Raw genomic sequence first — 21,412 nt, 5'->3', positions numbered from 1 at the left:
TGTTGAGTATTACTGTACTATCCAAGCTAGCCCCAACCCTCTTCAAGATTGAATGTACACCCATCGTTTTGTAAACATCCCCAAGCCAACCTCAGAAGAGAAGACGCTATGCTGCAAAAATGGAACTACACACTGTGCTGTGCTGTGCTGTGACATGTTGTGCTCTGCCGCCAAAGCCACCAAGCTCGCTCAAGAAAGAGAAGGAAAGAAATTCAACATGAAGCATAAAGACAATGGACTTATGAAATAAGTAAAAGCGACGGCGTTAAGCCTTTCGACAGCCCATCCTGCATGCACATACCCTCTTATCAAAGAACAGGGGTCTATCAGTCAGTCCGTTATGCAGCCCAAACCTTCTCCCCCCCTTGGCTTGCTGTATTGTTCTCCAGCTCTCAGCTCTCAACGCGCGGCCCCATTCATCCCACCTCTTCTCAATTCCCCCCAATTACCCCTGCGCATGACCACCCAACTCAGCCAAATCAAACACCCAGTTCACATCAAGCCCTTACCCCCAACCCACCTTCCACCTCCACCTCTTTCCCCACCCCATCACTCCTCAACCTCCCCTTACGCCCCAGCTCCAAACCCCCCTCATCACCATCACCATCATCACGACCAATCTCAACCTCCTCATCCTCACCCTCCTCATCCTCATCCTCAAAATCCTCCCCTCTCGCCGCCCGTCTCGCCGTCTCCCTCTCGCGATAAATCTCCCTCTTCCTCGCCTCCGCCTGCAGAAGGGAATCGACATAGGTCCTAAACTTGACAATCTCCCTCAGCAAATACTCACTTTTCCTCTCCCAATTCGCCATGGCTTTCGCGGCATTCCCACTCCGCGGCGAAAAAGCGCCCAACATCGGCGAGCGCAGCGCGTTGTGTGCTTGCAGTTCCGCCTCGATTGAGCGGACATACGTCAGCAAAGACTCGAGCTGATCGGCTTCGCTTAGCGGGGACGGACGCATGGATTGCGGGGGAGGGGTCCAGTCTGTGATGTGGATGCGGTCGCCGGGGAGTTTATGACTGCTGCTGGCGTGGTCAGACTTGTTGGGGTGGTGGTGGGGCCGGGAGAGGCTGGTGCCGAGGGCGCCCGAGGAGCCCGAGCCGGGGCGGACGGCAAAGTCGAACGAGGCGGAGCGCATGGAGCGGCCGGACTGCATTGAAGAGCGGCCGATAGCGGCGATGCCTGCTGCTGCGGCGGCGGCGGCGGTGGCGGCGCTACCCGGGCGGGAGTGGCCCTTTGTGCTGCTCGCGGGCCGCGGGCCGATGACGCTGGCGCTGTCGTTGTTGGCGGCGGCATTGGTCATGGCGCTGTTGATGATGGCGTCGCTCCAGCCGTATTCGATGTTGGAGATGCCGCCGACGAGCGGGTGCGTGCTGAGGCGGGCGCTCCAGTAATTGGCGGTGCAGACGAATTCTTTGCAGATCTCGGGCGTGCCGACTTGGAAGAGGTGCACGGCGCCGGTGGGGAGGGAGAGGGCCCAGACGTGCGGGCGGGTGCGCGAATAGCCGGGAGGAGGAAGGACGGATGCGAGGGTCTGCCGGAGCGAAAAGGTGCCCTGGCTAATGGCGTTGTCCTGCCAATTGCCGCCGCCGACCACGGCGCCCTTGGGCAGGGTCCCGCCCGGCCCGCGGCGGTTCTTGTGGCGGAGTGATTTGTTTGGGGTGAAGGAGAAGAGGCTCAGCTGTCCTTTTTGGATGACGGCAAACACTTCGACCCAATTGCGGTCCCTGGCCCTCTTGTCGATGCCGTCAAGATGGTGCTTGTGCGTAACAAGACCTTCTTTCACCCACGGCGGCCCGGCAAGCTCCAGAGACTCGTCCTCGAGTAGCTGCTCGGGCTTGATCTCGTCCTTGAGCGCCTCGGCGGCGCTGTCTTCGCGGATGATGGCCTGACTCAGTGCGTTGGCAAAGCCGATCGACTGATGGTAGTCGCCGCGGGGGTACGAAGAACCGAACGAGTCCATCGACATGGTCGTATGGGTCCTACCCAGCGACAGCTTGCTCCAGGTAGCCGATGAATCGGTCGGGGTCCACACCGAGTTGCCGTCCTCAAAGCTAGTCCTACTGGATGAAAAGCCGGTATTGAAGCCTCGTGGCCGTGAGCGGCTCTTGGAGGCCCATCGGGAGGAGTTCGGCTTGGGTTCAGGCACTCTGCCGCGGGTGGACGCAACGCTCTCGGATGGAGCCTTGCTCAGCACGCTGGGCGTCCGCTTCAGCATTCCCATGACCGAGAGCCCACTGGGTGTCTGCGGAGTGGCGGCATCAGCGCCAAACAGCGGCAGGCGGTCATCACGGATTGAAGCGTAGATATCCTTTAACACGATCTCGACCTGATTCTCCCAGGCACGCAGCGGTCCGTCAAATGGCGCCTTGACAAGCGGGCCACAGCTCTCACCCGGCGATTGATCAGAAAAGGCCCCGAGAGCCGAGCTGGGCCGCGGGGGCGGCTTGAACGAGGCGCGGAAGCTGTTGTGTTTGAACTCGTCAGACGCGCGGCCTTCGCTCTCCAGGTTCCCTTTGCCGGGGAGGATGCTGGGTCGGTCAAAAGCTTCAGGGGCCGACTCCTGGAGGGCCTGCCTGATGGTGGTCATGGTGTTCTTGATGAACTGGCTCCTGGTCATTTTGTGGTCGATGTCGGCCATGTGGAGATCGGTGTTGAGCAGAATGATGGAATAGCATATGGTGTGAATGACATCTGACCGGTTAGCATTCGTCAAACTCAACTTAGCAGCATCAAGGTACCTACCAGTTGATTTGAAGCCGTGGCTGGGGTTGCAATCGCACCACCTCTTGGAGAAGGCCACCAAAATGCGATCGACCTGCTGCGTCTCGGCCCTGAGAAGCAGACGCTGGCACACCTGGCGCAGACTGGCCACGATGCTCTGGTTTTCAAAGTCGTACAGCTCCATGTAGGCCCGCAGAGTCCGCTGGCGCACAATGCCCTCTTCGCCCATCCAAGCTGCCGCCCGGTCCTTCTGTATGAAGTCCTCGTTTCCTTCAAAAATCTTCTGCGCCTTCTGCCGGTCGTCCTCAGTCGGGTCACCCACCACGACCTCGGGCTCGTCAATGGACTTAGCCGACTGGTTGACGGATTCACCCGTGTCCATGCCCCTGGGACTGGGCTCCGCGCTGTCAATCCTAAGGCTGGGCACGCTGTGCTTATACATGGTCTCACTTGCTGACTCGTTCGGTAGACCAAGCGTGTCGGAATCCCTACGGTCAGAATGGCCGCGGATGGGCGGCGGGGGCCTCGCGTCCAGCCGCGCCGACAAACGCGCCTCCCTGTTGAGGTTGGGAACGCTCTTCGACTTGGACACGACCGGCGAAGCCGATCTTCTCCGCTCATCTGGCAGCGGACCCGGCTGAAGCTTCTTGTCGCGCGGTTCCGAACGCGGCGTCTTCCGATGACGCACCGGGCTGTCCTCGCTGTCGCTGTTGTCACGGAGAAAGGACTTGGGCGGTGACCCAACCGGGAAATCTGTAGGTTGCCGGCTTGGCGTGGCGAGGGCCCCGTGCTCAGATTCGACCTTGCGGATGACGGCTTTCGGGCTTGGCTCGTAGTCAGGCGAGAAGCCTCTGGGCGCGCGGCCGTCGTCTTCTTCGGCAGTAGCTCGCGTGGGTTCATTTCGAGCGTCATGAGGGCTTTCAACCGAGGGCAACGGGATATCAGCAGCAGGCGGCTGGGCGGCCGAGGAGGACGGGCTTCCCTGCAAAAACGGGTCCATAGCCCGCCGCAAGCTGGTGATGGGGCTAGGGTTCGCCTTTCCGGACAGTGCCTCAACCCTCTCCAAAGGAAGCTTGACTGTCGGCAGAACTGGCACCGGAGGAGGCTCCGACTCGGTGATTGAGTGCTTCCGCCTTCGGAAGAAGGACGACGTCTTCTTCTGTAACGTATGAGTGGCCGACTGGTGCGAATCGCGGGATGGCGGAGTGGAAGACTTTTGCTGCAACGGCAGGGTGGACACTTGAGGCGTCGAAGAGGAGCTTGGAACAGCCGTCTTGGACGAGCCAAACATTCTCCTGAAGAAACCTTGCTTCTCCTTTGGTTGGACCGCCACGTTCGCCGGCGGAGCCAGAACCACATCCTTTGTCTTTTCATAGCCAACATGTGGAGCGGGAGCGGAATCGAGATCAAACACCGGGAGAGGCGGGGCTTGGGTGAGCCTGGGGTCTGGCTTGCGCCCGACCGTCGCGCTTCTTGAAGATCTCGTGCTCCGCCGACGCTCAGGAGCAGCAGCCCCTTTTGCCGGCGGCTTCGTCTCCGTCCTGGGTTCCGGCGGCGGCGGCATGACGGGCATGGACGGTGCCGTGGTGAGCTTCCGGGGCCCCGCTGGGACACTCGGCGTAGGTGCGGCGTCGTAACTGTCGTTGAAGAAGGAGCTGGTGAATTCGACCTGCCACGGGGCGGGCGACGGGCGCGGCTCCCCGTCAAAGCTGGACGACCTCCCACCGAAGCCCCTCGCCCAGCGCTGGCTGCCCAAGACCTGGACAAATCCTGCGTCGACGCTCGCTGTGCTGCTGCTCTTGCTCCCCTTGCCGCCCCTTGAGTGGAGCGGACTGCGCTGCGACGTCTCGCGCATGCTGTTGATCCTCCCGAGACCCGGCTGGTAGCCCGAGCTGCTGTTGCTGCGGCGGCCTCTCGAGGATATCTTGCTGGCGTCGTCGGCGCCTTCAAAGTCGGAGCTGTACGAGTATCCGTGTCCATTCCCGCGGGCCGTTCTCGAGGTGGTGAAGGTCATTGCTCGCGAGTCGTCGTTGAAGGTGGGGTAGATGCCGGGTTCGTCGAAGGGCGAGCCCGAGGCTCCAAAAGATGTGCCAATTTGACCCATAGAGAGCTGGTCGAGCGACAGGAGCATGTTGGCGACGAGCGAGTCTCTTGTGACTTGACGGGGCGGCAGCGACAGGTCGTGCGAATCTCGCGGATTGGGGCGGTGTGGCTCGGGGCGTTCGTTTTCTTTGTTGGACATGTCGATCGGGACGTCGACGGGGGTGAGGCCCTCGAGGAATGTCTCAATGCGATCCCGTCCCTGGCCCTCGGGTAGCCTCAGGGCTAGGCCGGCCCTGGGAGAGTCGCTGGTGGGCGTGTGCGGGACGGCGTGTCGGTCTCTGTTCTCGTCTCTGTCTCTGTGTCGGCGCCGGTCCCAGTCCCGATCTCTGGCCCGCAGCGGCGACGTGTCGATGTTCAGGTCGGGCTTGCGTCTCCCGTTGCGGCGAGCAGCAGAGCCAGCCGTCGTGTCGGGGACGGGCATGATCGGCTCACGTTAATTTAGCGGTTCGGCACTGGCGAGAAGGCAATGGAACAGGCGGGTAGCACAAGCAGCCTTCCTCGGCGCCATCCATTCACAGCAGCAAATTGCCAATGCCAAAGCCAATTGGAGCGACAAGGCCGTGCTGCCCTGCCTCTGCAGCGCGTAACGTGTAGAGAGTGTGCGTCTGTGTTCGGCTTGGGGGAGCCGTGCCGCCTGCCCCTGGGAAGTCGGGGACTGGCTGCAAGGATAGTTTAGCGAGATCGTCCAGCTAAGACCCCCACTGATGCTCAGTGGAGCAGCCAACTTTGTCTGGTCCCAAGTTTTCCGCGAGAAACAATATCAAAAGTTGAAATCGGATGAATCTATTGATTTCTCCATTGACCTTCGCTTGTAAGCAGCTTTCAACCCAGGGTTGCATCGCCAGCAACAACCGTTGAAGTCCGCCAGTATGGTCTGCAGTGTTCATGAGAGCGCAAAGCCAACCTGCCCCTTTCCCCTGCAGCCAGGTGGGAAAGGACTAATGCACCCTGGCTGGCGAATCCGGGGCAGCATTAGATCGAAAAGAGGGTCTGTTCTGGAGGCCCTGCTTCTCTCTTCGCTGCATCGAGCCATCAATGGAGGCACAAACGAACCAGTGGGCTGATTTCATCGAAAGGCCTCCAGCGTATCACGTGGCATTGCAACTGAGCTTCCGGCTATCCGTACCTTACGGATTCGATCACAAAGCAGCAACACAAGCATCGCACTTGTCGATGTGCTTTCTTGTTATTCTAATCCGTCGCGTGCTCTCACGTGTCCAGAGCCTTCCCACCCTTGCCAAGCTCGGCGCGTAGCAGGCAGGGATAATACCACAGGCCATAGTAAGGTAAGGTTTGTACGGATCCGTACAATCCGCATACCGTACCACACGGAGGATAGATAGGGATCTCAGCGGACTCATGGCACATGCCCGCCAGGCGCTCAATGGTCAATAACATGTGCCCGGCGCCGATTGCAACACGACTGTCGGGGAGATAGGAGTAACCCCAATGGATGTCTCCCATAGACTCCTGTCCCTCGAATTTTTTTTTGGGTCCCGATTTCACCTAATAAGTGAGACAGGCTGACGGTACCGGTGGACCAGCGTAGCGGGTCGCGTCGACATTCCAAAGACAATTGCAGCATCCAATGAGCCACACGGACGGAGAAGCTGAACCCACTGTTTCTGTATCATCCATCCATTGCCACGTGTACGTTTCACCAGCATTGAGAAGAACATGCGGGGATTGGAGGCAGGTCGGCCAGTGCGAAGCCGGGTCCACTCGCCGGCTTGGCCGACTCCAGAGACCGGCCCGGAAGCCATCAGCGGTGACCTCACCGGCTCTATCCAGATCGAGTAGGAGATATGTCGAAGCGCACGACTCAACCTTGGACCTAATTCGTGTCTCTGGCAGTGTGCCGTCCTGCAGGTTTCGAGCGATCTCTCTTAAACATGCCAACCAACCGGTAATTGTGGCTGCGGCGTTCAATGCCGACGCAATGTAACTTACCCCATATACATGCCGCATTAGAACGTTTTATCCGCCGGCTAAACGATGCTTGTTCATGGGTATGGGACTGGGACAAAGGTTGAGCTCGCTCCTCGGTCTTCCGCGCCAGATATCCATGACAAGCATCAACACCGCCCAATTCAGAGGTTTTGCAGTCTTGCAAAACCACCATGGACCCGATGAAGCACGAGGCCGACGAGGAAGAGCAGGCGTTCCTACGCCAGCCTAGCGAGGATGGCGCCGCCGGATCACCAAACAGCCAAAGGGGCGACAGCAGCAAGTCCCGGAGGAGACAGGCGATGGGCTATCTGAGGCTGCTCTTGGAGATCGCCATGGCCGTCATTATCATCAGTCTAGTTGTCTTCAAGCCCTTCTTCGTGGCACGGGAGACGCTGCGGAGGACACCGGTGCCTCGATGTACGCTGTCTTGTTGTTCCCAGGTTTCCCGCTGACATGACTGCTGATACTCTTCTCAAGTTCCACACAAGATATACACATTCCGTGACAACCCCAAATATCTCCGCGAGGACATGTGGTTCAACGAGTCGCTCACCCTTCGTACTCTCCACAACTGGATCGAGTTGAGCTCGGGTACGCAGCGGACCTAACCTACTCCATCCGGAGGAAGCAGACCATCGATCACTAACCATCCATCCTCGAAACTAGACAGCAGAGGCTACGTCGTCGTCCCCGACCGCAGCCGCTACGACCTGCCGGAGCCTTACGAAGTCCCCATCGACCGGCACCACGACGGTGAGGGGTACATGATGACGGTGTTCCACCAGCTGCACTGCCTGTCATACCTGGCCGAGCATTTCCAGCGGGGGTACGGGAGACACGAGCTGACGGACGAGGTCGCGCACCACTCGTCGCACTGCTTCAACTATTTGCGGCAAGGCATCATGTGCTCGGCCGACACGACGCTCGAGGGCAAGACTGAGGCCGGGCCGGGGGAGGGCTCCGAGCACGAGTGTGTCGATTATGAGGCGCTGCTGCGCTGGGCCAACGACCATTCGGCCATGAAGTGGCGGACGGGGCTGCTACCAAGCGAGTCGATTCTTTGAGCACTGGTTGTAAGATAGCTATGCACCGTGTGTGAAAAACATTATACGTTCTTATTGCTATGAGGTATTCCCAACATCAACCGCACCACGGGTCCCTTCTCATTCTTATCTTAGTCTTGGTCGGTCCTACACAACCTCCCCTCCCCATCCACAGCCCACCTATCGCTCCCGACTCCTTTCAGCACCCAGAACACACCCTCAGGATCCCACTTGGCCTTAATACTCATGAGCCGGCCATAATTGACGCCAAAGAAATCCCGCTTCCACTCTTGCAGCCGAAAATCGGCCTCGTTCACGTACGCTCCGCCGCCGGGCGTGACGCTCTCCAACTGGGGCACGTATTCCTCCGTCATGCGCCGCTGTTCCGCGAGCATGGCGTCCCAGGCCGAGGGCGTGTTGTTCCACCGCGTGATGAGCTGCAGTTGCACCGTCGTGTCGCGCCACTGGGGCAGGACGGCGTTGGCGCTGTCGTTCTTCTTGAGAAGGGTAGCCGTCGTGGTGGTGGTGGTGGTGGTGGTCGTCGTCGTCGTCATCGTCTTGGAGCGGTAGTCTGCCGCGCTGCCGGCGAGGATGACGCCGTGGCTGGTGAGGTTTTGGAGGACCGACTGCAGGGCCGTGTTGTTGTAGAGCAGAACGGAGCGGGGGATCAGCCGCGAGCCAAACTGGTACGACGAGACGGCCAGGTTGCCGTTGGGCAGCGGGCCCAGATAGGTGGCGTAGTGGTCGAGGTAGGACAGGGTTGTGTACTGCGCGCGGAAAGGGATGCCGAGGGCGGCGAGTCTGGCGGTAAAGGGCGCGAGCACCGTCGTGTTGACGTACTCGCCCGTGCTGTTGAAGACGGTCACGGGGCTGATTTGGAGGACGCTGTTGGTCGCCGTGTAGATGATGTCGGCACCGAGGTCGGTCATGTTTGGGAGGAGCGCGTGCAGCGCGGCGAGGGCCTGCTGGAACTTTTCCGGGGTGGTGTACGCGGCCGAGAGCGCGATGCTGGCGCCGCCGATCATGGCCGCCGGGTAGGTACGCACCGTCATGCTGGCGACCACGCCGTAGGTACCCGGACCGCCGCCCGACAGCGCCCAGTACAGGTCGCTGTTGTGGGTCGGGGACGCTGTCACGAGCTGTCCGTCAGCGGTTACCACCTCGTAGGCCAGCACCTGGTCGGCACCCAGGCCGAAGCTCGTGCTCAGGGCCGAGTGTCCAGCGCCCATGGTGAAGCCGGCCAGTCCGACGGTCGGACATTCGCCGGTTACGGCCACCAAACCGGCGGCGTCGGCGGCCTGGACGGCCTGGTAGCCCATCACGCCAGCGCCAATCTTCATGGCGGTGCCGTTGTAGGAGGCGTCGGAAAAGGGGAAGAAGTCGATGCTGTCGAGATAGTGCGTCCAGATGGCCAGCGCACCGGCGCCGGTCGACCGCCCGAAGTAACTGGGACAATCCGTCAGCAGCAAGAAGGGAAACCGGTAGGGGGAGATGGCGCGTACTCATGGCCCGTGTTGCGCACGACAAGACGGATGTTATTCTTGGTAGCAAACCGGACTGCGGCCTGGATGTCGCCAGCGGAGGAGACGTTGACGGCGTAGCTGACATAGTTGCCGAGCTGGCACGGTTTTGACTGTTCCGTGAAGGGGTCACAGCTCTGGTTGGCGAAGAAGGGCTGCATGACGGAGGACGAGGAGCCCAGGCTAGGAGCACGTCAGCACCACGTTCATCAGACATTCCGACCCGCGGGACGGGAACGACCGACTGTGTCATGGGGCGGGTCCATCCCTTCTGCAGGGCAGCACACGCATCGGCGTCGTAGGTCGGGTCGTGGCAGACATGGCCGATGGGCACGGAGGCGACCAGCCGGCCGTTGACCGTCTCGTTCAGGGCCGCCCAAGCGGCAGCATCAGGCCAGCCGGCATCCCCCGGCAGGAGGCGGCATTGGGCCGTTGCCCGCGCGGCAAGCCCACCGAGCACAACGGCGGCGCTAAGAGCGGTCTTCATCGGGACAAGGATCGGCGGCTCAGGGGCGGAGAGAGTGGAAAGGGGAGTAAAGGGCGCAACGGCGGGAATAAGGAGTCTACAGCCGCCAAGATCCAAGGTCTACCGGTCCTCTTATACCATCAAGAACTATCGGTCTTGTCCTCGCTTGGCCTTCATTAACCCGAGTCTTCCATTGAACCTCGGCTCCTCTTACACATGTAGGGTTGAGGTGGTGGATATACTTCATCTACTATTGACTTTGGGTGTCCAGGCTACCCTGCGTACTGGGATTCGTGAAGTCGGCCGTTGACGACAAGTTGGTACGGTAGCCGGAGATGAGGCCCAAGTCGGCGACAAGTCCGTTGTGCACGGCCTGACCGTGCCCGATGATCGTGGTGGATCTCGCAGTTCCGAACAAGGTGTCAAGGCCCGGCTCGGCAAGGCCTTGGCCCGGACCGTCGCTATTGAACAACCGCTTGTAGGCAGTCGACGACAAGACTCGAGCTGTCGTCGAATGCTGTTTTGAAGGGAAACCTCAATCTGTGCCCAGTGCAGATGAGGCGGCAAGCATGCTATACACATCTTGAGAATTAGGGATACACACTCGATCCGACTTTGTGGCACGCATAATCATACCTCCGTATCCGTACTGATCTCCATATTCCCCTGTTCGCATGGCGAGCAGATCGACGAGATTGGCGACGTGGAACCGTAACGCAACCCATCTCCCGTCGACTGCCGAATCCTGCGCAAACCCGACCAGGTGGTCTTGTTCCCTTGGCATTCCTACCTAGGCCCACGTCAATCGCAATTGTTCTGTCAACAAGTGTTCGCCACTGTGAGCAAAAGAAGTGCCGAATCAGATCCGGCAACGAAACGGCCGAACTCTGACTCGGTGGTACTCTGTCGGTTACAGGGTAGTTGCCTGCGTGCTGACACCTCCCTTCGACGACGGGACGCGTGATCGGATCGTCGTGAACTGTCCGTTGGCCTCGCCTTGCATCTGTGATCAACGGTTGAACAAACATGTTGGCCCTGGAAATTCTCATCGATCTCTCCTTCCATCTGATGGAGTCTTCATCGGCCCTGCCAAGCCCCGCATCCTCGGAACAGGGATCTTGGGGTGCCGAGGCACTCCACTTGTTGTCACTCACAAGAACCGGTGCTGCCCAAAAAGGGTCGTTCATCGAAGCATGTCTCAGGCACAGACCCAAATAATTTTTGCTAGCTGCATACCGACGAATCCCTTACGGGTAACATCTCCATCTGTCCGCCGAGCACAGGCCAGTGAAGGCACTGATGAGCGACATTCCTTGTTCCAAGATGGTAATGATGGTGTGCTGACAGTGCTGCACTGAGCTCAGCTGTGCTCACAGGGACCACCCTGGGTTAGAACCCTCGGTAGTTTGCCACGAGCGAAACCAGTTCGCTCGCTTGATTATTCCCTAACGTTGAAACGGTCAATGCGATCTTATGGGGTGAGCCATCGCCGCTGTCAAACAGTCAAAGGCCCGGTGCTGGTTCACTCTCTCTCTGTCCGTCCCCGGCCATCTGAGCCAATGCCCGGCCTCTCTTCCTGCCACGCTCCTCCGAGTGTTGTTCCTCCGTGCCGTTCGTTCTCTCCACGTGCTTGCCCGACATGAAGTTGAGAGCCATCCTCGGGTCCGCTGTGGCCTTGCTGACGGCCGTGGTGCCGGTGGTGTCGGCCCAGGACTTAAGTGCGATGCCCCAGTGCGCGGTATGTCAACACCCGACCGAGCCTTCGTCGGACACGATAGAGGAGAACAACAAGCGCTGACAACGCGGGATATGTGATACAACAGATTGCTTGTCTGACTGACGGCATCACGCACTCTACCTGTGCGGCGAACCTGACGGCGGCCTGTGTCTGTAGCAATGCGCCGCTGCAGGCCCAGGTCTCGCTGTGTGTGGCGGCCAACTGCACCATGAAGGAGGCACTTGGTATGGCACCAACCCGACGACATGTCACAACCGTAACTGACTCGTTCCGCCGCCTTGAACAGTGGCCAAGAATGCGACGAGTACCTCGTGCGGTGTGCCGCTGCGTGACCGCGGCACCAATTACGACACGGCCTCGATTGTCCTGATTGTCGTCTCGTCGGCCATCGTGGCCCTGCGCCTGGGCTTCAAGCTGCTAGTCACGCGCAGCCTGTCGTCGGACGACTGGGTCATCTTCGGCCTCCTCTTCGTCAGCATCCCGAGCGTGGGCATCATACACTATGGCACCGTGCCCAACGGAGTGGGACGTGACATCTGGACCCTGACGCCCGAGCAAATCACTAACTTCCTCTTCTACTTTTACATCATGGCCATTCTCTACTTCACCCAGGTCGCCCTCATCAAGATCTGCCTTCTGCTCTTCTACTTGCGCATCTTCCCGGCCCGCCCCGTTCGCCGCCTGCTTTGGGCCACCGTCGGCTTCTCCGTGGCCTTTGGCATCTTCTTCATCTTCCTCGCCATTTTCCAGTGCACGCCCATCAGCTTTTTCTGGGATAAGTGGGACCGCGAACACGAGGGGAAATGCCTGGACAGCAACGCCATTGCGTGGGCCAACGCCGCCCTCAGCATCGCCCTCGACTTTTGGATGCTGGCCATCCCCCTGGCCCAGCTCAAGACGCTGAATCTTCACTGGAAGAAAAAGATCGGCGTGGCCCTCATGTTCTGCGTCGGCACTTTGTATGTCCCCGCCCGTTTTATATAGTAATTCCCCGTCCCTCTGACTCCGCAGCTGACGTCTCCAGCGTAACCATCGTGTCCATCGTCCGCCTCCGGGCCCTCGTCGTGTTTGGAAAGTCGAGCAACCCTACCTGGGACAATTTTCCCGTCTCGCTGTGGTCGACGGTCGAGATTAGCGTCGGTATCATCTGCACCTGCATGCCGACCCTGCGCCTGCTGCTAGTCCGCCTGTTCCCCGTGCTGGGCGGCAGCAGCTACGGCCCGAGCAACGGCTACTACCAGTCGGGCAGCCACCCGGCGATGCCCTCGGCCCGGGTGCGCGGTAGCCGGAGCCGCACCCTTGTGAGCTCGTCCGGCAGGTCCAAGCTCGACGGCGCGCAGACCAGCACCGACAGCGTTGATGTTGATGCTCCGCCGCCGGCGAAGCTGTCAGGCATCGTGCGCCAGCAGACGTACGCGGTGCAGTACGATGATGACGAGACTAGCTTGGTGCAGATGAGGGGACTGGATAGCAATGGGAAGAGACCTGGAGCATGATGTACGGCTAGCAGGAACTTATAGAAACAGTGATGATAATACGTGTTTAAGTTGAACTATGGCGTTGGTACCTGGACAGCGCTGTGTCCTAAGTAATTGTTGAACCGGCACCTCATCAAGTTTCCATATCACCTTCGTCACCCCAAGTACTTCTCTACGCTATACTGTAGCCAGCTTCCTTGTCTGATCCAGCGGCAGCCGGTGCACCCAGAGAGCATTACCCCGATTGTAACTCCTGGTCTCAATAACCACAGGGTAGAACACTGTCGAATCTTGGGACTGAAAAGCAGCCGCCGTAGCTGTCGGTGGCTTCAATGTTGCAATACCCGTGTCGGTAGACGTCAGCCATTCGGGTGCAGTCGCGTTCCCAATCTCCTGTGTCGCCCCGGATGATGCAGAGCGAATCGATCCAAATATACTCCACCGCGGGAAACCTCGTGACATGCATGGCGTCGGCAAAAGTCTTCGGTATGTCGTGCCACGGAACCCCTTCCGAGAGCTGCCGCTGGGTTTCCGTCGTCAGTCTCAGCGGGTGGCCCTCTCGCCAGCGGTGACTGAGAGTCGTGTACCTGAGTGGCGCCGAGCAAGGCTCAAGGAGCATCTTGGAGGTTTCGATCATCCGCGGCATATCGCCCGGCTGGCCGAGGCAGATAAGCCTGGTTGGCAGCCACGGGGAGGCTGGCGTCGTCATGGGCATGGCCCTACATATGACGTGATGAGCTTCGCAGTCCTCCAACATCCCTTTGAATACTGCATCGACAACTCGGATGAGGTTGAACGCGTTCGCCCTGTGGTCTCCAAGGCAGCGCTAGAAAGAGGCTCGGCCTCTGATCTCTCTGTTGATGTTCTGGTCCGTCAGATAGACGTCCAACTCGCGTAACTAAGACCCAAGTTGCCAATTGCAACTGAAGCTTACCTAGACGATCGAATTCGAGATGCGCCCGCTTAATGATATTGAAAGATTTGACTTATGGGCCAATCTCAACTTAAAGTCGTCACCACTGGCAAGCTTTCTGACTCGAAGCCTGATCGGCGACTTCTAAGTTTCAAGTTCGGGTTTCTCGAAGCTCTCCAACCTTCCCGTTGTAACATTTTGTCCGAGAGCAGCGCGCACAGAAGGCATCGAGTACGTGCGCAGTCTCGCAAAGCCTGTATGTCGTCGTGGTGGTGCTTCGGCCGCCACGACTCCCAGCCAGCTTCATCAGACCTGTGGTTTCCGTTGATCTCTTGCCGAGGCCTGGTGACAAAAAGGGCCTGGCACAAGTTACAAAATGCTTCGTTCCATCTTTCAGTGTCAAAGTGTTGCAGACGCAGTTGGCGGATGGCTTTTGCCTGACCTTTGTCCGCCAGACTGTCCTCTGCAAAACGTGAAGACATTGGGCAAAGAGTGTGAGGATAATGTGGGCAACTTTGGCGGAGGGGAAGACGGACTACCTTAAATAACACATAGCTCTGTGCAACTTGCAATGGCCAAATGCTGCGCTACGCATTGGTTGGAATGCATGTGCAAGAAGACTCGGACATGGTGCTACACCTCAAGTTATCAATCGCTCCTATAGGTCGCCAAGTGCCTTCCCGATACCCTTAACTAGGGCAACCCTCCATGTACAACGAAAAAACAAGCCCAGTTACGAGATTCGAGAATGTAAGGCTACGTCCAGACATGGTTACGACTACCTACTACAGCAAACATGAAGCCCCCCGGCCGGCACCAAGTGTGGTAGATGAGGCGCAGATATATCATCAGTTCCAGTCGGTCGCGAGAGCATTGGAGTAAGTTGAATGTCGTACGGCGTAGTTGTTGCTCTCGGTGAAGTTCCTGCAGGTAGAGCATTGCTTCAGGGGCTGCTTTGGGATGCTAAAACCGCAACGCCGAGTACCTCAGTTTGTTTCTTAATTCCTGTACCTCAGGTACTGATTGATACCTTTTAGTGGTTGAGGCTTTCAGGGGCCTTCCTGCCGGCATGATTCCACAATTAGCAGCAGCCGTGACCGCTCACAAAGGGTATCTGACGGAAGAGAAGCCGGGTGTCATGAGACCAGATCAACGACAAACACGGCGACGACTATACAACCATGGTAAATGAACTAAAAACCTCGTTCCATGAGTGTCACATACCCCATACCGATGGTATAGTAACCGTATAACCCCAGAACTCCACCCCCAGAAGTGACAGCCTCTGACAAGGCAGACTGGAGCTCCTTCAATCCATGCCTATATGAATACAGAGCCCAGGATCACCCACTCAGGATCCCCCTTCCCCCTTGCCACTAACCCCTTTCAGCAAACTAGTCATACCCTCTTCCAACCGCTTACCAATCCGCTCCCAGTTCCCACAGCATCCCTCAAGCCGTTCACCCCCAACCACACAAACCTCAACTCCCTTACCACCCATCCCAACAACCCAACCCAGCCCAGCAGAACCCACCTCACCAAACCTCCCACCAAACCCAACCACTCCCAACCCCACCACAGCCAAAGCCACAGTCGCAGAGACAGCAAAGAGTCCTACCTCCCCATTCCCGCCTGCCTCCTCCGCTCCCTCTCCCTTTCCAGATCCCCCCTTAGCGCCGCATTCTCGCTCTCGCTAGCATGGATCCGCTTGAGCGCCTCGCCGCGGTCCAATATCCGGCCCTCGCGCTCCGCTTTGAGCTTCGCCTCCAGATCCCGCAGGCGCATCATCCATTTATTGTCCATGCTGCCAACGCTTCCACTTCCAACATTAACGGTTGTGGACGTGGTTGGGTGGGTGGTGGTGGTGTTGGTTCTGGCGGCTAGAGCGGTGGATGTGGAAGGGTTATTAATAATATTACTGTTGCTAGCCCTCTCTTGTTGACCCTGTTGCGGCGGTGCTGTCTGGGTTGGTGTGGGGAAGGTGATGGTGTCGTCGTCTTCGGTTGCTGTGCCAGTGGAGGTGTCCCTCTTGGGGGTGGCAGGGCTCCCGCCTCTTGACCGCGACAGGTCTTCTGCCGTCGACGGGGTGGCGAGGGTTGATCTGGAGGAGTGATTGTGGAAGTGGTAATGTTGGGATGAGCTGCGCGACGGGGTGGATGCCGACACGGACTTGCTTAGTCCGCTCCTGCTACCTGACTTGGGAATCTTGCTGGCGCTGGCACTCCTGTCTTTCGCCTTCGGACCCATAGGGACAGATGGGGATGGGCTGCCATCTGGCGACACCACGCCATTGCGCTCTACCGAAGTTGAGTACGCTGCTCGTCGAGCCTCGGCGGCGGCGCGGAGGGTGTGGTTCTCCACTTTAAGCTGGCGGTAGGCATCTTCGAGCCTTGCGAACCGGGCTTGCGCCTCGGCGAGAGTGTGGGAATGCGGGTTGAGCTGTCCCGTGGCGATGCCATTTCTAACGATGGCCTCCAGACGATCGAGTTTCTTGGTGCGCTGCTCGAGGTGGTTCTCGAGGGTCTGGTACTCCCGCCATAGATCCTTCTCGACAGATTTGACCTTGCTCTGGAAGCTACCAACCATCGTCTCAATTGTCTTGACGGCCGCAAGGAGGTTCTTGCTGAAACCCGGTAGCATAGTCGCCACGGCCTCGAGGCTGGGCAGCGCCCGTCCGTTGATGAGGCTGTTGTCGTGCGCCCAATCGGTGCCGCACAGCGCGGATAGACGGGTCCAGAGTTGGAGTAGCAAGTTGTTTCGTTCCGTGAGCTGCTCCTTGAAGGAGTTCTCGAGCTGCGAGAGGCGCTTCTTGTCCTGCGCCTTGGACTGTTCGAGCTCTATGATACGCTGGTCCTGGGAATTGACCGTGCGGGTGACGTGCTGATGCGTCTTCTGGAAAGTCTCGAACTGGTGCTTGACGTTGCGATGGGCCTGCCGTTCCTTATCCAGCATCTCTCCAAGCTTGCGCAACTCAAGGGCGTGCGACTCGAGCAGGGCCTCTCGCTGCTTGATGATGCGGTCTTTCTCGGCGAGCGACGACTTGGTGGAGTCGAGGTCGCGGACTGTGTTTTCGAGGTCGCGCTGGAGTTTGGCGATGGACTGGACAATTAGCGTCTGCCACCCTTCCCGAATCAAAGAATCGTACCTTAAGTAGACTCGACCTGGTTCCATTCAAGTCGCCCAACGCCTCGCGAAGGTTGTTCTCCAGCTCAATCAACCTCTCCTTCCACTCGGTCGCCTCCACTTCCCGGCTCGTCAGGCTCTTCCTTAACTTCCTCGCCTCATCCTTAGCCGCCGATGCCTCCCGATTCAGCTCGTTAACAAACTGCTGCACCTCTTCCTTCTCGCGGTTCGCCACAATCTCGCGCTGCCGCCGCTCATTGGCTAGCCTCTGCTCCAGCTCCCTCGCTCGCTCCTTTTCCTCCCGCAGTGTCTGCTCGGCATTAGCGAGCGCAGCCTCCAGATCGCCAATCCGAATCTTGTCCGTCTCCTGTTCGTCACGCAAGAACGCGATCTCGCCCTGGCTGGACTCTTGCTGCACCGAGAGGCGGTTGGCCTTGTCGTTGGCCTCGAGGAGCTTCGTCTCAAGATCCTCAAGCTCCTTGTTCGCGTCGCCAAGTTCCTGCTCCAGTTCTTGTATCCTGCGCAACTTGGCCGCCTGCTCGTCCTCCAGCCTCACCAAGGCCTCGCTCATCTTGCGCATCTCGGCCTGCAGTGCGTCAAAGCTTTCAGTACGGTCGTTTAGGTCGAGCTGCAACCGTTCAATCTCGGACGTCCGCTGGTCTGCTTCGCCCTCCAACGCGTCAATCTCCTCCTGAGCTTCCTTCCTTAGAGCCTCGAATTCGGTCTCAAGATTGGCATGTTCCTGCAGCGCCTCGTCCCGCTCGGCCTGCAGCGCCATCAGATCGTTCATAGCCGTCTCGAGGTCTTCCTGCAGGGCAGCAACCAGTTCCTCAGCCTGCTTCTTAGCCTCGACGGCCGCTTCAAAGTCTTCCATGCAGGCGTTTAGTTCCCGCTGCAGGTCATGGTTCTGCAGTTTGAGATCGTTGTTCTTGTCCCGTAGCTCTGCCATCTTATTCTCGAGTTCTTCGAGGTCCGCCTCGTCGACCGCCGTCCCTGTCACCCGAGTGACGCCGCTGGCCCTAGACTGTGACCGCTCGTGGACCCCGGCGCGAGACGCCGACCGTTCCAGGAGGCTGTCAATCGTGGACGGAGCAGGCGCACCGCGACGCTGGGCCATCTTGAGATCCTCAATCTCCTGGTACAGCCGTTCCTTCTCGCGATTTCTTGACGTCAGCATCGAAGTCTGGGCGCCCACTTCGCGACGGAGCTCGGCATTTTCATGGCGCAGCTGCTCGCTCTCCCGCCTGAGTTCCTCAACCAGTGTGCTGGTAGCGCTCATTGTCCCGTTGACATCCGGATCTCCCGAAAAGGATGTCCCTGACCTAGTCGGGGATAGAGGCCGCCCCGGAGATTTCTTCGTTATGTTGTAGATGTTTGTTGTATGATGCATTGGGCCGACAGTCGACTGCGCTGCAAGCTCCTGCTTCAACCGGAATATCTCGTCGCGCAGACGACGATTGTCCTCATCGCTCTGCTCTCTCCTGGCTGTCTCCTGCTCTAGCAAGTCCTTCCAGACGTCGGCTTCTTCCTGGCGCTCAAGAGTTTCGCCTAGTCGCTCGCCCGTCTTCTCCCCAAGCGTCCGCACCACCTCGGCCATCCGTCGCTTCTCAGCCTCTTTGTTCAGGTTCTCCTTCCTGAGCCGCTCAATCTCAGTGACGTATTCTTCCAGCTGCTCCCGCAAGTAGGTAATCTCCTCCTCTCTTTCCTGCGCCTCCTGGTCGTACGCCGCGCTCTGCTCGTCGTCGGAATGAGCGCTCCTGGCCGTACCCGGACGTTCCTCCTCGTCCTTGAGCTGCTTTTCGAGCTCCTTGACTCGCCGGCGCAGGACTTTGTTGTCGCGTTGCAGGACGGCCAGGCCTGTCTTGAGCTCGACGTTCTCCGAGATCATCTCCTTAATACCTTCTTCAGAGAGCTTGTCCAGCCGATCGCTCAAAAACATGACTTTGAGCTTGAGGTCGAAGTTCTCCTTGCTTAGGCGCTCAATGGTGCTGCTCTGCTCTTTCAGCGTCAGGCTCCTCCCGTGCCGGCTCGCGGTTGAGGTTCCGAAGCCGGCTGTATCGGATGTGCCCGGCCGTGCTGGGGTCAGCAAGCCTCCTCGGTTCTTGTACTCCTTGGCCAACGACTCGGGGACTTGCACATCCCTGACATGACGGGCAATAACCGTATCTGTTGGCGCGGCAAGAGCTGTCTTGGTCGGTTTCGGAGTGTGAAGCGGGTCTCGGTCCGGCTCGCGGCGTGCATCGGTCTGGGGAGACATGCTGCCTTCAACCTCGTCCAGCGTCTCAAGCTGGCCGAATGTAGGCCCCGATGAGTCATGGAGATCTTCAATCCCACTGGCCATGCTTCCCATACTGACGGACCTGGACAGGGGATTGTTGAGGCTCCGCGGCAATCCTAGTGACGGCAAAGCGCCGCCTGACTGGAGTGCATAGTCAGCACCCGTACCCACCGTCACGTCGCTCTCAGGGTCGGTAAGGAGTGACGACACGGACGACCGCTGGCTGCCTATGCGGCTCCGCAGGTATCTTGGGCGCTTGGAGGACTTGAGGGCTTGGCCGGGGGTGTGGCCGGCGTCGGCAGAGACTCTTTCTTGGCTGTGATCCCGGCTGATCTGAGAGGAAGAGGCCTCAGAGCTCGGTTGGAGAAGGGAGTCGTCGGCCAACTGATCTCTGACATGTTGCTCTGTAGTAGACTCGTTATGCCCGTCGTTGCCTTCAGTCCGGACCGATGCTGCATGTGAGACGGCTCGAGAGACGGATCTTGCCGCTCCTGCGGCTGTTGGTGATGACGAAAACGCCTCCAGCGAGGCCGTCGCATTCCCCGCGGCTTCTGTGGACTCATCCTGAACTGGTGTTTGCATATCCGACTCGTCGACGTCTCGCGGCGTGCTGGAGGCGGGGCGGCTTAGTGTTGGAAGCACCTGTGACTGGTCGGCAAACTCGTCTGCATCCGGAGCAGGGCGTTGTGGTGCAGGCTTCTTGGAGGGGGAGTCGAGCAGAAAGGTATCGTCCAGTCCATTGTTGGATGTGGGCAGGGCGGGCGACAGTGTGGCACTGAAGCTCGACTCGATGTCCTGCAAGTGTTGGCGAACAATAATCTCGGCTTGAGAGTCGGAGTGTCGCAAGTTCAAACTAGGGCTCTCTAGGTAGCTGCTGTCGGGTGCGGCGGGGGCAGGCGGGCGAAGGGGTGGGATGTTTTCGGGCTTCAGGGAGTTGACATCGGGGGTTGGGCGCTTCTCATCAATATTCGGAGGTGGGGGCGATGCCGCATCGTTGTCTGGGTCGACTTTACGTGCCGTAGACGGGCGGGAAGCGGGCTGGGCACTTTCTTCGTGGTTATCCATTTCGCAGGTGAACCTCGGAAGTGGCCCTGGAAATCGCGGCGTTGGGCCCGAAGAGGCACGCACATGTATACCAACCGATGCTTGGGGCGTACGGTTATCAAAGTGTCATTGTCAATGGATGATTCAGAAATACTTGTTATCCGACACACATGGTGGCCCAGCCACCCTGAGAACGAAGATGGCAGTTGAGGTCTGCAGTGTGCTGGCGCTGGAGCTCAGGTCGCGCTTCTGAGCGTTGTGGAAGTCGGAGCTACGTGTTGATGCAAGAGACCGGGCGCTGATTGGCCTGCCGTCCATAAATATTCCGAGTGGCGGCCACGGAGAGGTCTGTGCGTTTGCCCACTCATCGGCTACAGAGTACACTGTAGAGTTATCAATTGAGGCTACCTTCTGAGTCTGAGTCAGTTTGGACCGGCCGTTACAGTACTGGGGAGGACCTAGCTACATAGGGAGTGATGTGACACTTATATCCAATAAGCCCTGGACTTTACCCTTTCTTGCTGCGTTGCAACTTAGCACTTCAGATTAAAAAGATAATGTGACGGAAAGCGCACCCTGGACTCATGCCCTCTTCGGTGGGTCATTGGTGGGTGGCCTGTGCACCCACTTATCTTTCGCGTCGCAGACGCACATCCTGTATACCCTCCCTGTTCCTTTCCTTAGCTTTCGAACAGCAGAATTGAGTCGGCATTTGCAGTGCCCAGTGCCTCGCCTTGATGCCACTTGTCTCTCACAGATAGAATCTCTCTTTACAATCATGCTACTAAAGTAGTAATAATATAATAGAGTTTGTCTTATATTAACGTACATGATAAGCGAACGTCCCAGACAAGCGAACGTCCCACAAAAACACATCTGCACAACAAATTTCAACATGATTCAACCAACACTGACAAAAATGATTGAAATTACTCGGAATGGTCTTCCTCGGGCACTTGTGCAACTCCTTGACAGGTGCGTGCATTATGGCCAGGCTCGCCGCATCTGCCACAACGCCGCGTGCGCGTCTC

General features: G+C 58.5%; 6 protein-coding genes across 6 annotated transcripts; 2 read left to right on the top strand and 4 right to left on the bottom strand.

Moving 5' to 3' along the window:
- Nucleotides 1–497: 497 nt before the first annotated feature.
- On the bottom strand, nt 498–5,249 carry N657DRAFT_571067 (uncharacterized protein; the record flags this gene model as incomplete). Its single annotated transcript, XM_062788784.1, has 2 exons — nt 498–2,695; nt 2,747–5,249. The coding sequence occupies 2 exons, from the start codon at nt 5,247–5,249 to the stop codon at nt 498–500; spliced, it is 4,701 nt and encodes a 1,566-aa protein (XP_062647886.1).
- A 1,393-nt stretch (nt 5,250–6,642) lies between these two features.
- Nucleotides 6,643–7,938, top strand: N657DRAFT_644309 (uncharacterized protein). Its single transcript, XM_062792736.1, has 3 exons — nt 6,643–7,195; nt 7,256–7,369; nt 7,445–7,938. The coding sequence occupies exons 1-3, from the start codon at nt 6,949–6,951 to the stop codon at nt 7,840–7,842; spliced, it is 759 nt and encodes a 252-aa protein (XP_062647885.1). The 5' UTR covers nt 6,643–6,948; the 3' UTR covers nt 7,843–7,938.
- Nucleotides 7,912–9,899, bottom strand: N657DRAFT_594652 (FAD-binding domain-containing protein). Its single transcript, XM_062789960.1, has 3 exons — nt 9,587–9,899; nt 9,324–9,524; nt 7,912–9,267 (listed from the first exon to the last, which is right to left on the bottom strand). The coding sequence occupies exons 1-3, from the start codon at nt 9,826–9,828 to the stop codon at nt 7,953–7,955; spliced, it is 1,758 nt and encodes a 585-aa protein (XP_062647884.1). The 5' UTR covers nt 9,829–9,899; the 3' UTR covers nt 7,912–7,952.
- Nucleotides 9,900–11,016: 1,117 nt separating this feature from the next.
- N657DRAFT_689720 (uncharacterized protein) lies at nt 11,017–13,041 on the top strand (the record flags this gene model as incomplete). The annotated part of the gene is made up of 4 exons (XM_062797006.1): nt 11,017–11,545; nt 11,631–11,769; nt 11,832–12,504; nt 12,570–13,041. Exons 1-4 carry the CDS (start codon nt 11,447–11,449, stop codon nt 13,039–13,041), a joined length of 1,383 nt encoding a protein of 460 aa, XP_062647883.1. The 5' UTR covers nt 11,017–11,446.
- A 114-nt stretch (nt 13,042–13,155) lies between these two features.
- On the bottom strand, nt 13,156–14,007 carry N657DRAFT_616959 (uncharacterized protein). The gene is made up of 2 exons (XM_062790506.1): nt 13,958–14,007; nt 13,156–13,877 (listed from the first exon to the last, which is right to left on the bottom strand). The coding sequence occupies exon 2, from the start codon at nt 13,778–13,780 to the stop codon at nt 13,283–13,285; it is 498 nt and encodes a 165-aa protein (XP_062647882.1). The 5' UTR covers nt 13,781–13,877; nt 13,958–14,007; the 3' UTR covers nt 13,156–13,282.
- A 1,072-nt stretch (nt 14,008–15,079) lies between these two features.
- N657DRAFT_616957 (uncharacterized protein) lies at nt 15,080–20,742 on the bottom strand. The gene is made up of 2 exons (XM_062790505.1): nt 17,082–20,742; nt 15,080–17,035 (listed from the first exon to the last, which is right to left on the bottom strand). The coding sequence occupies exons 1-2, from the start codon at nt 20,400–20,402 to the stop codon at nt 15,551–15,553; spliced, it is 4,806 nt and encodes a 1,601-aa protein (XP_062647881.1). The 5' UTR covers nt 20,403–20,742; the 3' UTR covers nt 15,080–15,550.
- Between the last annotated feature and the right edge of the window lie 670 nt (nt 20,743–21,412).

The sequence above is a fragment of the Parathielavia appendiculata genome (genome assembly GCF_033297405.1).
Source record: "Parathielavia appendiculata strain CBS 731.68 unplaced genomic scaffold N657scaffold_5, whole genome shotgun sequence".
NCBI classification, from domain to species: Eukaryota; Fungi; Ascomycota; class Sordariomycetes; order Sordariales; family Chaetomiaceae; genus Parathielavia; species Parathielavia appendiculata.
Note: the sequence above shows the minus strand (reverse complement) of the source record. Positions and strands in the feature narration are given on the sequence as shown.